Source organism: Lactuca virosa, chromosome 4 (assembly GCF_052849685.1).
Source record: "Lactuca virosa cultivar CGN04683 chromosome 4, Lactuca_virosa_CGN04683_v6, whole genome shotgun sequence".
Lineage (NCBI taxonomy): Eukaryota > Viridiplantae > Streptophyta > Magnoliopsida > Asterales > Asteraceae > Lactuca > Lactuca virosa.
In genome coordinates, this window is record NC_136429.1 from 52,390,631 (window position 1) to 52,408,711 (window position 18,081).

At 37.0% G+C, this 18,081-nt stretch overlaps 1 protein-coding gene across 1 annotated transcript; it reads right to left on the bottom strand.

The window, feature by feature from the left end:
* Positions 1 to 503: 503 nt before the first annotated feature.
* Positions 504 to 3,675, bottom strand: LOC145104137 (GDSL esterase/lipase At1g31550-like). The gene is made up of 5 exons (XM_079041418.1): positions 3,351 to 3,675; positions 3,020 to 3,241; positions 2,732 to 2,880; positions 801 to 1,074; positions 504 to 699 (listed from the first exon to the last, which is right to left on the bottom strand). Exons 1-5 carry the CDS (start codon positions 3,619 to 3,621, stop codon positions 644 to 646), a joined length of 972 nt encoding a protein of 323 aa, XP_078897544.1. The 5' UTR covers positions 3,622 to 3,675; the 3' UTR covers positions 504 to 643.
* Positions 3,676 to 18,081: the final 14,406 nt, after the last annotated feature.

Genomic DNA, 18,081 nt, shown 5'->3' on the forward strand with positions numbered 1-18,081 from the left:
AAGTTTGTATGACTATCTTTCTTAATTGAGCTTGAATCTTATGATCTTTGTGGATTGCAAAAGTTGTAGGACTAGTGTGTTGACTAAAACCTAGGATTAAATAGACAAGTGGGTAAATAATTGTGGGAGCTAATATATGATGACCTATCATATATTGAATTGAATCAATTAACCAATTTGATCAATCTATTATAAGTCTAATTTTACTCGAACCGAACACTAGTAAGCTTGTTAGTTTATCCGCCTGATCACCGTATATATATATATATATATATATATATGAAACTTAGGCATATCAATCATCTTTAACTAATGTAAACATCATATCAAAACTCATCGATCTGTTATTCGAAATGTTAAGACCTTATTATGTATTGTTATCAATCATATTTTAACTGATGTTTTAATACTGAATTTGAGCAAATATCTAGATTACATATTAGCATACGTATTCCTATGAGCTCACCACCGAATGAAATGGGCACAACAAATTAAACTGGGGCCAAGTGTATGGCCCTTGAAATAAACTGTCAGAAATTATTTTGTATGCTGCTTCTGTATAGTGTATTCCATCCCACATAGCATACGTATTCGGATCATCACACACAGGCACATATGACAATCCACATTGAGATGATCTGTTTTAGTTATACAGATCTCCAACTCCACAACATGTCTTCAGAGCACCATTTGTAAATCCTACAATGCCATTAATGGACAATATAGACATGAAATCACATTAATATTTGAGATGCATAAAATGATTCAAGTTAGTTTATGAACACAAATATATTATGCACCAAATTTATCTGGAGAACGGATAAATTGCATGGCAGCATTGTAGTAGTCAGCGTAGATGATGATGGCATTGGGATGAAGCTCTCGAAGCTGATTTAGTTTCGTTTGCAGTAGTTCACTGTGGTATTCGGCAAATTTATTGAACTTGATGAGGCAGCCTGTTGTGTTATCATACTCTTCACTTTCAGAACCACGTATTGTTAAATATTGAGAAGAACATCCAAGTGGAAATTCTCCTGGAACGACCAGTGTTTGTGCCCCAATCTGAATCAATTCCTATATTTGAAAGACATTTTAACTTGGGCGTGGTGTTGATGTTGATGATTTAAAATGGACAAAATTGCAAATTTGGTCCTTGTGGTTTGCAAAAATCTTTGGATGGGATCCAAAAAGTTTTCAGCTTGCACGAAAGATCCAAAGTTAAGGTTTTTCTGGGTTTTTGGTCCTAAACTTAAGAAATTTTTGTAGTTTTGGTCCATGGAGCACTTGAATTCACTTTTTTTCCCTTTAAATTTCTTTTTTGTATTTTTATTTTATAAATATTAATGCAAAAAAAGGAATTAAGTTGGCTCACCCCATATCTCTCTCTCTCTCTCTCTACCCACCCCACCGGAGCCCTCCCCCTTCTCTCTCTCTCTCTCTCTCTCAAAATAAAACTCCATGGCTGGACTTGTGTGCTTCTTTCTTGCCTGAAAATAAAAACAAATCCACATAAACCAAACACGTACACATACATTCCAGATTACCCATCGTCTCTGTCCAAAAGCTCATATCAAAAAACCCAGATATGTGAGAAAATAGAGAGTTGTGTTCCATCTGGGTTTTGTTTTGAGGTTGTGAAAAAGTCCAACTAAACACAATCATCAACAACACCAAATTACCCCGACTGATGAGTCGATGATGAGATGATGAACTGGTAACACAGGCGTCGATGATGAGATGATGAACTAGAATATGAGGAATGCACACTAATTCCCCCATTCCTTCTCTTCTTCTTCTTTCTCACCTGCACGCACCGTTTTTTGAGTTCCAGTTGTCAGAGTTTTCTTTTGCTCCATCGGTTTCGCCATCATCATTGCTACTTATTTGAATAAGAACCCTAACCTTTGGTTCAACACAGGCTTGCGTAAGGGATTCCATATATGTTGTTTATCATAGGACAACCACCATCAAAGAAATTAGGGCTCTTAAGAAGAAGGGTTGATGAACAACATAAATCGAAGCATATTTCCATAAATAATCGAAGTTTTGACATCTGTGTTCAATACATACATTGAAGAACTGAAAAAACACACACACACACACACTCGAGAAAGACAAAAATGGTGTAAACCCGGTTGAAGAAAAATGAACTTGTGTGTGTTTTCTTTGTGATTTGTAGGTCGTGTTTTTGATTGCGGTGGTCGAGCGTGGGATTATGATGTGAAGGGTGTTTGCTTATCGGTGAACTGTAACAAATATGAGGCTGCAGGTGGTGTGTCCATGGAGAGAAGATGGTGAGAAGATGATGGACCTACAGGAAGAAGATGATGGAGTAGTTGTGTTTTTTGGTCTTGGGATGAGAGAGAGAGAGAGAGAGAGAGAGAGAGAGAGAGAGAGAGAGAGTACTGGTAGGAGTGGAGTGGGGGTCTATCTTTTTTGTTTTTTATTTTTATTTCATAAAGTATTAAAATAAATAAGAAAAGAAAATACAAAACTGAAATTAAAAGGGTGATCCGTAATTTCAAATTTTTTGGACCCGTAATTTCAAATTTTTTGGACCCGTAATTTCAAATTTTTTGGACCAAAAATCCAGAAAAACCTTGATTTTGAACATTTTGTGCAAGCTGGAAACTTTTTGGACCCATTCAAAAATTTTTGCAAACCATAAGGACCAAATTTGCAGTTTTGTCTTTAAAATGTGTTTTGTATGAGTTGAGTGGCTTCTAATTACATCGACAGCTGAGACGATGGTATCAGTTACTAGAGGAACGAATGGTTCGACCTCATCAATGGGTTTTCCATCAATTATCGGATAGTTGTAATCGTTTCCACCAATCTCTCCAACTAAGATCAAAGAACGTCCAATTAAGTTTCTACAATCTGCCAACAATTAAAAACACTGAACGATGTTTGAACATCATAATCTTAATTTAATATCAAGTGATATATTTGCACCCATATGGTTGCAATATGGTATATTGTAGAACCTTGTATAGACTACAACTGCTTAATTGGTTACCTGAAACGTTGCTGCAAATAGAAGCTAATGATTGTTTAAACCATGCCAACTGAACTCCTAAAGAGGCATTTGTCAAATCATTAACAATTCCTCTTGCTTCAAGAAACGATGAATTCAATGCTGTCGCGCCCACCATAGCATAGTTAACTCCTTGTCCCGGCCCCACGACACTGTCACTGTCATGCAGAAATGGTCGTACCAATGGCAACCCGAGACTCTCAGCTTCATAATTAAACCAAAAAAAAAACTATAGTCATTCAACAAGTGCATGCACTATTTTCTTCCTAGAAACGTTTAGTAGATATTATTTACACACACATAGAGGAGTTACCTAGAAAATCAATGATGAGTCGGCCATCTGAGCAACGACCAGTGGGTTTATGAAAGAAGGTTTCACCGTAAGGCGGCTGAAGAAAAGGAAAGAACTGGTCGGTTATGGAGGCCACTTGTTTTAAGTTACCGGTGTCTGCTAGGGAGTCACCGAAGCTGAAGATGGAGGTATAGCATCCATTAGCATGCCAACTACCACTCCATAACATGATTAACATCTGCAAAATTATGAAAAATATTGTAAAGGACCAAGAAATGGAAGAAAACGCCATTAGAATAAGCTCCGGAGTTGTTCAAAAAGAAAGAAGAAGCTCCGAATTTTCTTTTCAAAGTTTTGGCATGGCTTATATATCCATTTCGAGTTCCCTTTGTACGTTCAGAACTTCAAATCACTATATAGCCGGCATAAAAAAGGAAAATAACATGTTATTCATTTTATTTGTAAAACATGTAAAATCTCTTGGCCATTTTAACATATGTTTCTCAATATAATGCTAATGCCTGTAGAAATATTTGTTTAAACAAACAATTCCACCCATAACATTTTAAAAACTTATAAATATATGTATTTTCTTCAAATCACAGATTTTGCTGCATATTTAATTTAGGTTTTATCCTTCTTTACTTGAATAATATATGTATTTGCTTCGATTTCAACCTAGTATTGACAATTATTAAATAACAGATTTTCTTCGTGAACAAAGGTATTGTTTTAGGTGATTTGTGTACTTTTTGTTTGTAGTGATATGGATTTTTGTTGAACTACAAAATTTATTGCACTTTTGTTTATTTTATTTTTACATATGTTTGGTCTGTTATACGATAAAAATATATGAACATTATTTTATAATCACGCATAGGGCAAAGAAAATCAATGGATCGATACTCATCGAATTTATTCGAACTATTAAAATTTCTTCTTATCACATTAAATTAAATGTAAGTTAAATTTGAATTGGTAGCATATGATACAATGAGTACTAAAACTTAAATATCGGATTGTCTATAATTTAGTTATTTTAAACTTACAAAAAATTATAATCAAGAATAATCATTTCTTTATTCAAAAAACATAAATTCCTTAATGTCGATACTAGTAAATGTTATAAACACTAAACAATAAGTTTACAATCAATTCAACATGAAAGCCCCCTTATTCTACCATTTTTGCCTTCTAGCTAGTTTACAAAAAAAATCACCATGACCAACGGTATCCCCCATTGTTAGTTTTAAGCTTGTTGATCGGGTATATGTTTCCGAGTTCTGGGTTATTTTGGTCGGATTATTATGGTAATTTATGGTTGAAAATGTAAATGATACCATCGAATTATATTTCATGTATCCTAGTTTCGGCCGGGATGGTTATTTAAACATATACATGAATTACATGAGAAAGCTATGTGTTACCATGTGGCTAAATAGGGGCGTCTCGTTGATTTTGAGGGTCCGGTGTGAAAAATAAAAATGGGCTCTTAAATACAAATTTTTTTATATATATAAACAAAATCCGTTAATAGTAGGATAAGTAGATAAATGTTATAAAAGTAAGCAAATCAAAAAGAACGATAATACGATATATTATCTTACATAGTTACATGAATAACGAGACTCTCCTAACATTTTTGGAATCACAGTTGGTTACCAACTCGAAAGAGCGGGTTTAGTCCTAAGTGACTTCTAGTACTACTTAGGCATGAAAATTTGACTCGGCCTGTTGGGGAACCCGGTTGACCCGTCCCGATCGGGGCCGAGGATTCCCCATGAAACCGGACCTCGGATATGGAGTCGGGGATCCCAGTATAGCTAGAAATCGAGGAGGGGTCGGGGCCGGGTATTGTATTCCCCAACCCATTCCATCCCCGCTTTATTTTTGTTGTATGTTATGCATTACATATTATACACCTGTCACATATTACAAATGGATAATATGTTCGTATTTAATAATAAGAAGATATTCTTGCATCTTTTAAAAAGGACACTGATAATATATACTTCCATTTTTTAGGATTAAATTATAGTTTTTTGCATCCATGATCTATTATAATCTGTATTATAATTTGGTATGGTATGGAAACAATGAAAAGTTAGTTAATAGTAATGTTTTCCTAAGCTCAACTTTGAGTGATTAGCATTGGTCGTATGCTTGGGAAGACGATCGTTTTCTAGTTTTTGCTATTAAACGACGTAATCAAGATATTTATTCTCTATTTATTCTAATTTCTGGTTATTAAACAATGTAACAATTAATGGTATACTTACATTTTATCTAGTTAATATTAATATATTATGCAATTTAAGAAGTTAATGTAAGAAATTAATATTGTTATTCTAATTCTTAGTTATTAAACTATATACAAACTAATCAATTCTTGTTTTTTCATCGATACACTAGTTGCGTTAATAAAGAATTTACTACATTGTTTGTGATTTAATGTATGAAAAAATAGCTTTTGTAATATGAAAAATGTCAACATATATGATCGGGGATGGGTCGGGGATGGACCGAGGATATGCACAATTTTAAAAGGGGACGGGATTCGATTCCCCACACCCGCTAGGGATGGGGATGGGGGCGGGGATGAGATAGGAGACTCAGGGACGAGGAATGGGGATGTGAAACACTGCCTCATCCCCGACCCGTTTCCATCCCTAGTACTACCTATTTTTCGATGTAACATCCGGTTTGGGGATGTTTCCTTATTTGAACAATCGGACTTTAATTTAATCAAGAGAAGGTCTCAGGTCTTAAGGGACGAAGTATAGACCTTAAAGGAATAAGGATTTTGGGCTAAGAGTAAATGACTTTGGTTAAGAGGTTGAGTTTTGGGTTGTAAGGCCGTTTGGGCTTAAGTTGGTTTTGGGCCTTGCTGGAACAGGCCATTCATAGCACGACCTGAAGAGGCCTCACGACGTGACTTCTATTTAGCCAAAGCCTATGTTTTTAGGGTTTATTCTATATTTAAAGGCATTATCTCTGAGAATTAGGTCATTTGTCAACCTCCATCTTCTCCAAGCACCCCTTACCCTAACCCTAGCCTCCATGTTTGAGTTTTGATTGTTTGAACCCCTTTTGGTGAAGCTTGAAGGCGAAGGAAGTCTCTCTTGGTGCAAGGAAGCTTTGTTTCAGCTTAGATCCATCATCCTCAACATATTCTTGGATGTTGGTTAGTCCTCAAGTTCCAAGATTTATGTGTTCTTCTTTGTAGATCTAGACTTTTATGATTTTTTTGGTCCCTTGGTTGATATTGAGTTAGAGTTTGGAAATACTCCAAATTAAAGGTTGCATCTCGTTAACTTCTGAGCCCTTATTGGTAAAAAGGAAAAGTTTCTATCTTGCCATTTGGTCTATGTAACACCCGCATATTCGGGCTAGTCAATTAAGGGTATAATAAGCTTTAAAAAGGACTTTGTGATAGAAGGATTATTTAGGATAAACAATCTTAACCAAAGTTATAATATATGTGACAAGGATTCCATACATACAAAGAATGCCCAAATCCGACTTCGTGAGAGAAAGTTATGATTTTTCTAATATTTCAGCGTAGTAGTATACGGCTCAGAAACCCAAATTAAAATCGGTCGATTGTTAGGAAAAACAATCTGAACGATAGTTGAAGATCTCGTCATTACATATTCGTTGATATGAAGACAATCGAGAACGAATACCATATGAGAGAGTTATGAATTTTTAACGGACTTTAATAGTCTAAGCTTGTTAAATATATAACTTTAAAAATAAAGTCAAAATTAGCTGACGAGTCTAAATGAAAGTTATAGATCTTGTCGATAGCTACGCATGGATATAAAACGCATTGAAAACAGAGCTCGTATGAATTAGTTATGAATTTTCTAAGAATTTAGATTTTTCCGCTTGCACCCACACGCACAGACAGTTTGCACGACTCGCACTGTCACTCCCCTCATAATTCGACTAGAGGTGCGGCGCACAGGGGACATGGTGCGTGACACACACCATTTTCAAGACTATATAAACCCTCGAGTTTCAGCTCATTTCTCATCCCAACTCCACCTGAATCCTCTGGAGCTCTTTCCACCCATTAGTCCAGATACTCTCGAGTTCCCGACCCTATAGCGAAGCCCTGTGGTATCAGATAGCCGACAATTAGGAGTTCTCAAGTCAGAGTTCTGCCCGCTTAATTCCCAATTTTCATCGATCTACTCTGTAAGTTAAGCTACACTTATTTTATTCAAGTGTAACTTTTAATTATAGTCATAGTCGTTATTATGAACCTATAAGTAAGATTTACCAGTAATTACAAGTCATTATACTGATTAATCTACTTACGGGGATGATATCTAGGCTGGATTTAGTGAGGTGTTTAAAGTGGGATTTCCAAATAGTATACTCTGTATAGCAAACGGACCCTACCTCCGATATGATCCTACCTGGTTGTTCCTTACTTTATAGATCTTGATGTAGACATTGGGATTAGTAAGGAATCTAGACTATCATTAGTCTCCAGGAATATAAGACTAAGGCCTCGTTTGTTTTTCTACAAAAGTACTTTTTGAGCACTTTTCCCTTCTGGCGGATAGACGTTTCGCAAGTACACGTCTTCTTCCGCAAACTTGGAAAAAGACAAAAGACATTTACCCACTTCCAAAACAAACAACACCTAAGACATAGTGATATTCGTATCTAGGTAACATCAGAAGAAAAGTCTAGGAGTTTGGCGGAGCGCTTCCTAATTCTCCAATCACCCTCCTAACTCAGGTGAGTGCATATTTACTTTCATCTTACACATAGATAAAACGTATTTAGATAATTAAGTACTATGTGTGCCTATTATCTGTGATTGGAATCTTCCGTGTTAGATGAAATTATATGAGCCAAATTTATTTAACCATATACATATATATATATATATATATATATATATATATATATATATATATATATACACTTTTAATGTATGGAGTAGCGAAGGGTAAAGAAAAATGAAAATAATGAAGAGAGGCCGAGACTTTTATAGTACTACCGGATTAGTAATGCAGTTACCTAGTAGGGTATTGATAACGACCACAAACTATTCTAAGTCAAGTCAGGTCAAACATGGGCAGGTACACAACCTATAGATGTTTGTAAATCATACACGGGCAGACTTACAACTTGTAGGTGTTAATAAATCGTTTTGCGGATATGTCTACGACCTATAGGAATTGGGGAGTTGTACACGGACAAGTCTATGACCTGTAGGTGTTACTGAACTATACATGGGCAATTCCTCGAACTGTAGTTGTTAAGGAACCCCATACAAACTACAAATTGTAGGTATGATTGAATTATTCATGTGGGTACTTTGTTCGCCACGTGATCTTCTTATTAGCACATGTCGCTAAGGAATCATCGAGGCAATATCGTTCACTTAGAGATCCTTTAGGATAAATCCTTTGAGATTATCAGATAGGACCAGGAAGTGAGAATAACGGAAATGGGTAATTGGGTTATTTGTTTGGTGTGAATTATAACAAATTAATTATAATATTGGGGTTGAAAACCCTATGTACTCACCAGGTTTCCCAACCTGACGCACTCAGTTTACTTGAATCGCAGGTAATTAAATAAAGATACGTGGGTAATGATTTATGTATCTGCTGAGAGATTCGATTAGATACTTATCATCACTATGTAGAGACTTTGTAAGTCTCCATTTATGCTTATGTTTCTTGTATCGGTTATGGCATCCCTAGCCTTAATAAATCAATGGAAACATTTATTCGGAACTACTTTTACGGGACCAAATTCCACATTAATGAATAACCTTTATATTAAATAAGCATAAATAAAAAGTTTTAAAATAACCATGAAATTAGGGATGTCACAGTCCATGCATGCTATTAGTAGCTTATTGGGTTCCATTTTAGACCTATATTAGAGTAATATGTGTTAGAGGCATACAAATGGATAAAATTGGAAATGTTATCCATTAAGTCCATATTTTGAAGTAGTTTGGAAGTTGTGAGATTTAATTTGAAGGGATTAAGTGCTTAATAGAAAATATATTTCTGGCCAGGGTTCACGGCGTGAGGGACTGAGGTCACGACATGATTTCTAGAATTTTCCCGACAATTTTTTTGGTTTGTCTTTCGCGACACGAGTGGTCAAGGGTCACGAGGTGTAGGTTGTTGACCATTGTCTTTGACGTTGACCGTTGACTTTAACCTTGACCGTTGACTTTTTGGCTTATTAACCAGTTTAACTTTTGAGTCAAACTTGAAGGTTTTGAGCTATAGACTAAGGTTTAGCTTGTGATTGGTTTAGACAGTTCATGTAGCCGATTCTTTGGAACTTTGGGAAGTCGGTTTCAGCTCTAAGATTTAGGTGAGTCTTGTCACTATACTACATAGGACACGAAGTGTCATGGTATGTGTGTTGTTTTTATGACTACTGTGTGTATGCTTATATGCTTGTTAGGATGGGCCCGCTTGGTTGGAATAGACCTTTGGGCTAGGCCCACTTGGTTGAAACATATCGTTGGGTTGGGCCCGTTATTTTTGTGATGTATGTGGTATTTGATGGGTTTTGAGCATTCTAAAACTCCTATGGTGTACATGCAACCCTAGATGCTTTGGATATATGTTTTCTCTAATATACATGCAAACTTTGATTTTCCAAAGCATCATCCTAACTAGCATACAATAGAGTATCTTTACTACAAAATTCTAGTTAGATGACATACCTTTTGTTGTAGCTGGAAACCTTGGACCTTTAAGAACTTAGCACCAATAATGTGAATGCCTCGAATGGAATCACAACACACCTTTGGACAAAGGATGACTTTTGAGAGAGTATCCTCACACCAAAATCGGCGCAATAATCTTTCAAGAACTAGTGCACCATTTTGGAGGTTAAGGGGCTTCTTATATAGTGTGGCTTAATTAGGGTTACACCATGCAAACACTAATGTGCATGACTTTCCACATTCCTTGGGCTCCATGGGTTTTAACCTCCATGGAGTATCCATGGGTCACCACATGGGTTTAAACCAACATAAAGAACTATGGATCATAAGCCCACTTTATAAGAATGAATGATTTACACAATCAATCCCCATATATTTAATTAGTCTCTTTTGATCACAAAATTAATTCCAAATTAATTCTTGATCAATACTAATTAAATAATATGATTTCATATTAATATATTAGAACTTATAATATATTAATAAATCATATATAACCTCTTCTCAAAAGTCCATCCTATCAAATTGTCCTGGTGATATGCAACCCAAATGGACCATGCTACTCTCAGGTCAAGTACATACCAATTATAGTTATGGGCTTAGACACCTAATACAACAGTATTGTAGGAATCTCACTAACCTTTGTGCTTACAGTTGAAGTTTAAAATGTTTTCGGTTGTTCTAGCAGCAAGGATAAGGGCGCAACTTGATTGCATTGCATCCATAAGAGATTTCTGCACTATATGATTCTTTATTTTGATACTCTGATATTGGTTTTTGAAATGTCAAACTTATACCATTGTCTTTATCTATCTTTGGAATGAAATTGGGATGGTTTCCTTTATATTAAAAATGAAAATTTTGACATAAATTTTGGGATGTTCGTAGTTGGTATCAGAGCCTTGGTTTGAGGGATTCAGACTAGCACTGGGTGTGTCTGAACTAAAACTCATGACTGGGTAATTCTTTTTACAAAATTTTTTTCTAAAAACATTTTTTAAGAAAGAAAAGGATGTGATGTGTGCAATCAGCCGAAACTCAAGTAAGTAATTCCCAGAATACCCATACATGTTTGATATGTTGTTATGCAATAGTATGATATGCATGCTAGAAGTTAAACTAGGGATTTTCTCAGGATTGCATGCTAGAATGCTTGCTTTAGAGAGATGCCTTTTATTCCTGTTATGTTCCTGTTATGTGTCTGTAATGTGTTTTTTAAGGTTCATGCTAGTATTGATGAATTTCCAAGTGAATGTCGTAGAGTTGTACACGATTTGGACTAGACAGCCTTAGAATTTTTTATTCGACCTTATTGCATGTTCTTGTTTAATGAAGGCCTTAGGGTAGAGACTTCTATTCGAATGTCTATCTTATCTTTGGTTATGTACCACTTGCATTCATGAGGTGATTTGTCAAAGTTAGTAGAGAACTTTTTCTGGCATGCAAGTAGGGAAGGGAAATTATAGGAATGCCTAGGAAGTATCTTAGTGTACGGGTATATTGGTATGATACGACTCCTGTTAGTGGCTGTAGGGAAGCCACATAAGAGCTTTGGGATGATTCTTGGTGCAGGTGTGGATAGGTGTGGAAGGTAGTATGGTCCCATACTACCCGAAGTACATGATTTGTACTTGAATCAAGGAAAGTAACAAGGATTCTGAGGAGCTGATAGTTGGGAAAATAGTATGTGGTAGCGCTATGAAATCATTTTGATTTGTTTTTGGTTATACATGCAATATAGTGATGGCAAGTCAGGGAGAGAGTGGTTATGGTTCTCGTTTCGGCCCACATGGCCTGTATGGATCAGGTTTGGTTGATGTAAACCTACGTGTTATGGTGGAGTATGAGGTCTTGAGGGCCTTGTTCGAGGTGGTACCGACCATCGATACAAATCTCAAGGATGAGATAATCGTGATCGATGAGAGGATTGCAACCAATGTAAGAACTGTACGGATAGGAATCAATAATATCAATGGATATGATATGGTGGTGCATCAACCTTCCATCTCCGAGGGGAGTAAGTGTTGGGTTCTTAGTATGCGATGGATAGAGGAGTTGGAGGGTGCCTTCCGCACCATTTTTTTCCCCGAGGAGTAAAACGTCTGGTTCGCTTTAGAGTTGTTGCGTCATGCAGCAAGGAATGTATGGGATTTGATCGCCAAGTCTATTATGGTGGCCAAGGCAGAGACCATGTCATGGGGGAATTTATAACTCAATTTAGGGAGGATTAGGTGTATCTATTTATGGGAAAGCGTATGTTTCCAACGTTCAGTATGGAGGCCTAGGAGAGGACAGCGATCAAGGGCAGGTTCCGACGCCACCCGGTAGCTAAGAGGTTCAAGAATTTTTTTCAGGTGATCAAGGGAGTCATATTTTTTGCGACAAGTATGGAAGAGCGTATTGGGGTACCTGTCGAGCGGTTTTAGCTGGGTGTTTTAGTTGTGGGCAAAAGGGTCACTTCAGTCGGGATTGTAAGCAGGAGAAGAAGAGGGCATGTTTTCCTTGTAACCAGTTGGTTCATGTCAAGATTGTTTATCCAAGTTGAACAGGATGGGTTATATTTAATCCAACGATCACACTATTATTTCTGGTATGTTCTTGATTATATTATGATATTCTCGTATTCTCTTAATGCTTATGATGAACTGTTTGGTGTGAACTCATTGACAAGAAGTGTGGATCGATCATTTGATTGTTAGCATAGGGTATTAACGTTATGTTTGGATCGTAAAGTTATTATTTGAATAACCAGAAGGTTTTTTTGAATCATCAAGTAGCGGTGAATGGAATTGGGTTTTAGGGGCTTGGAATGTTGACTTAGCCCTTTAGTTTGTTCATGTTCAACTAAGGTTTTAGGACAAGGTTAGCTGTTTGAAGGGCTATTTTTTCCGTATTATGCACCTTGAGAATCTGGGATGATATGCATCGGTATGGACGGTCTGCGGCCTTAATGGTGGTGTGTAACATCCCCCTCTAGCACGTATCACAATATTGTCAACTTTGGGATCCCGACGCGAAAACTTCCATGGGGGTCACCCATCCCTGAATTGCTCTCGCCCGGGCATGCTTGACTGCAGGGTTCTTTTGGGATCTGCTGCCCTCACGGCTTTAAAACGCGTTGTGACAAGGAAGGTATCCACACCCTTTTATAATAAAGTGCTTCATTCTCCTTCGAAGCCGATGTGGGATAAGGTGCAACCCACCTTCACCCCCCCATTATAGGGTTCGACGTCCTCGTCGAACACATCGACCCGTGCCCCAACTCTGATACCATTTGTAACATCCCACTCTAGAACGTATCATAATATTGTCCACTTTGGGCTCCCGGCGCGAAAACTTCCCCGTAGGTCACCCATCCCTAAATTGTTCTCGCTCGGGCACGCTTAACTGCAGAGTTCTTATGGGATCTTCTTCCCTTATGGATTTAAAACGTGTTGTGACAAGGAAGGTATCCACACCCCTTTTTAAGAAAGTGCTTCGTTCTCCTTCCAAGCCGATGTGGGATCAGGTGCAAACCACCTATAGTTGTAACGCCCTTTTTCCGAATCGTTACCCATTTGAGTGTAGGTAATGGGATGCGGATGATTCGGGCATTCGGTGTTAGTGTTGGAGTCAATGGTATTTTGGTAAATTGGCAGTGGGCCTTTATGGAATTTGGATTTTTTTTTCGGGGAGCTTTAAGTCAAGTATGAGTTGATAATAGTATAGGTCTTCTCGATACCTCTTCGTGGATATAAGGATCGTCAGAATCAGGTTTATAACGAAGGAGTTATGGCCTTCGGAAGATTGCAATGTTTAAGGCAAAAACCTTTGTACGTAGGGCGTACATGGGAAGTACGCGGGGCGTACTGGTGCGAAGCTATGTACGTTGGGCGTTCCTCGGAGTACGTTGGGCGTACGAAGGCGAAGGATCGGGAAGTTGGGAAGAGTACGCTAAGCGTACTAGGAGTACGCGGGGCGTACTCCAAAATCATGCAAACGCTATTTTAGGGCTTTGGGCCCTATTTAAGCTCCTTATATCATAACCTAACCCTAATATCTTCAGCCTACATCCCTCTAAACCCTATAAATCGACCCTTAGCCTCATTTGAGTGATTCTTGAGCTTGGTATGTGCTTGTTGGGTGCCTTGAGAAGGAGAAGAAGAAGAGAATCATGTAGAGTTATGGTTTAAGCTTCTAGATCAAGGGGTATCTTTCCATTTTCAAGCCTCTAAAGGTAAAAAGCTTTAACCTTGATGATATTTGTGTTTGGATCTATTTCTTGGTGTTCTTTGGCATTGTTAAGTCCTTTGATGAAAAGGTGAGCTTTTGATCTACTCCAGAAGTAGTAAAGGTTAGATCTAAGTTCCACCAAGGTCCCTTGTTCATAAAAATGGAAACTTTATGAAAGGTTTGGTCCATGCATGTATTAAGCTCTTATTTAGTCCCTTCTTTAAGTGTTGAGTCCCATTAGGTTGTGTTTGTGAGTAAAGTTGGAAACTTTACTGGTTAAGACCTTGGTTAGGGACCAGATCTAGGTGTTGGACATTTTGACTTAACCCATTAAGAGAAAAGTAAGTAGCATCAAGTATAAATGAAAACAATCTGGCTCTGATATCATTGATGGGTTTTGTATACTACAACATCCTATGGTGCACATACAACCCGAAATACATTGAATCTATGTTTTCACTAACTATACATGCAAATGGTTTCCAAGGCATTAAATCTATAACTAGCATGCATTTGACATAAACCATATAAGATACTAGTTAGGGTAACATACCTTTTATGTAGCTTGAAGTCTTGATGTATTTGGCCTTAAGAGCTTAGCCCCAATAGTGTGGAAGCCTCAAATGAAGTCACAACACATCATGGACAAAATTGGAACTTGAGAGAGAATTCCATGCACCCAAAAACACCCATGAACTCCAAGAACATGCATGAGTGACGTTTTTGGCTATGTACTCACCTATTTATATGTAGGATTCCAAGGGTCATGGGTATAACCCAAATCCATACCCATGGGTGTTATGATCCATGGTTCATGTGGCCCAACCCATTATGTATCCATACATAAACTTGGTCCAACATGGATCATAAGCCCAACACATATAAATATAACTAATTACCATAATTAGTACCAATAGATTTAATTAGTCTCTTTTGATCACTAAATTAATTCCAAATTAATTCTTGATCAATACTAATTAAACCATATGATTTCATATTAATATATTAGAACTTATAATATATTAATAAATCATATATAACCTTTCTCTCAAGAATCCATCCTAACAAATTGTCCTGTTGATATGCAACCCAAATGGACCATGCTACTCTCGGGTCAAGTACATACAAATAATAGTTATGGGCTTAGACATCTAATCCAACAGTCTCCCACTTAGATAAGTATAAAACTATTATTGCAAGTATGACTCTAAAACCCGACTAGCAATCGTAGCTCTTAAAAGCCGCTGTCGAACTCTGACCTAGTCAATGACGTGTCCATTAGATAAGGGATCATATATTCCTCCATTCTAGATACCATATGGACTGAGACATGGATTATAATCATACTCTCTGTCCATCTGTTATTTCTCGATTTCCAATTTATGACGACCGACTAATTGAACAAATCAAATCAGTCCAGGCCCGGCCGAGCACTTACGTTTGTCATCACTAAATCATCGAGGGCCCACAGATATCGCTTTTATCCCTCCAAGGGTAAAAGGAATGGATAAACTTCGACTCATATGCTTGTACTAACTACTTGTTGAATCATACACAAAGACACATTTTATAACATCAAGTTACTGATGCGTTTTCGTACAATCAATGTACAACCAACTCATAGTCAACAACTCATATCTCTAGGTTTGAAGAATATAAGATATTATCGTCTCATGATCACTCGTGATAAAATCCATGAAGTGATTCAAATGAGCGTGGGTTTAATCCAATACTCGAATCTTATTCCAGGAGCACTCATGAATACTACAGCTATGTCTAGGCCACCTAGACAAACTACAGACCCATTCATGACAGTCTTGCTTCAATACCTACTTCCAAAGTATGATCGACTGTGGATGGTTTTGAATAACCTAGTTATTCGGGAAGTCAAAACATGCAAAGTGAAACACAAGAATAATACTAATCCTATATGGCCCCAAAACTTTTGAGAGTAAATAAAACACCTTTTATTTAATCACCATATTGATTACTCATTATTCATTGTATAATGTTTCGAATAATCAACTTTATACTTGAATCAAAACAATAGTTGTCCCATGCTCCAAGCATGCACACTATGTTTACCTATGGTCCTTTGTTTGTGGAATTGATCAATTGACAACATTTCAAATGATACTCATTTCACAATTCCAAATCCTCATCGCAAATGTAAGAATACAAGATTCTTTGCTATTTACTGAAATCTGTTAGATTCTAAACTTATATGCATTGATCCTCTTGCAATGAATATGCACAAAAGTCACAAAGACTCGGCAACAGACATTACAAAGTATTCCAATGGAGAGCAATTCCATGGAAACGAAGTCTCATATTCAAAGTACATTCCTTTGAACATCCTTCCCGCATTAAGTTTTCTAATCTTACACAGATTTGAAGAACAAATTCCACCTACGGAAACATTTCCATATTCCCATTTTGACTATCACTTCTGAACAAGAGTTGCCTCTTTTCAGAATATGTCAATATGGTTCTTCCAAAATTTAACACTATACTTCCAACTGTGCATGAGCAACCAATCTTTGGTAAACCTCAGATTGTCCTCGACAATTGCTTGATCATTTTAGTCATATCCAGTTCAATTCCATTTCCCTCTTAATGCCCTAGGCATTTGGAAAATATAGAACGGATGAATATTATAGCACATGTAATCGAACCTATATCCAAAGCATATGGGACACGATTCATGATGTCTCACATAAAGACATGATACTAGATCAGTCTTTTGCTATAATATTTCTATTTCTATTTGCCATGTTCTCATAATTCGAATTATGAAAAGGGATGCCGTAATCATAGTCGAATTTTGAGAACGCAATTAATACATCCATATATAGAATTTCCTTATGTTGAACCATTCCAACATAACATTCATATATAAATATATATATATATATATATATATATATATATATATATATATATATATATATATATATATATATATATATATATATATATATATATATATATATTTGACTAAAACTGATTAAAATCTCAATCTAAGCTTTTAGATTTGAAATGAAGTATGAATTCCTCTCCCTTAATTATAGTGTAACATCCAAAAATTCAAGCCAATTTAAACTTTTTAAATCATTTAAAACCATTCAATTATTACGATTTGTTTTCAAAATAGTTTAAACATCAGAGTTCCCAGAAATCCAAAATCATCAATCGAGGAAGTGTACGGTCACGCCTTCGCCTTCCCGCGGTCATCCGTTGAACCTGAAACAATAAACTGAAACTGTAAGCTCGAAGGCTTAGTGAGTTACCCCCAAAATACCAACGTCATACAAATATAACCATATCATATAACAAATACATAACATGCACAATGAGCCTTCAGCCTGACTGGACCGCCTCGCAGGCCTTCAGTCTATCTGGACCGCTCTCCGAGCCTTCGGCACGTCTGGACCGCCTCGCAGGGCCTTCAGCCTTCCATGGAACTAGTTGCCACTAGTTAAAATGCCACAGCTAAAAGCAATTGCTACATGACCAATGGTAGCCTTACATCACAAGCAACCTTAAGCAATCCATTGCTTCCTTGATCTCATAATTGTAGTGACGTTCCTACAGTCTTACCACTGGCTTAATCAGGTCTAATCCCTCTGGGAAAACCCATAAACCCATCCGTGGATTTTCATATCCTCACTACTACACCCGAACTAGTGGTTACTACTGTCCCTTCCACGTCCTAACAACGCGTTCATGCTACCTACAAACCCAGTGAATGTTGCGGCTACACCCACAGACTTGTATCACTCTACCACTATCTGCTAACCTGGTGAATGCTACGGC

Excerpts from the sequence above, each read along its gene's own strand:
- LOC145104137 (XM_079041418.1), bottom strand. The coding sequence starts at position 3,621 with ATGGCGTTTTCTTCCATTTCTTGGTCCTTTACAATATTTTTCATAATT. Across the intron at positions 3,242-3,350 it reads ACTCATCATTGATTTTCTAG|CTGAGAGTCTCGGGTTGCCA; the intron begins GTAACTCCTCTA and ends TTAATTATGAAG. Across the intron at positions 1,075-2,731 it reads CCATCGTCTCAGCTGTCGAT|GAATTGATTCAGATTGGGGC; the intron begins GTAATTAGAAGC and ends TTTCAAATATAG.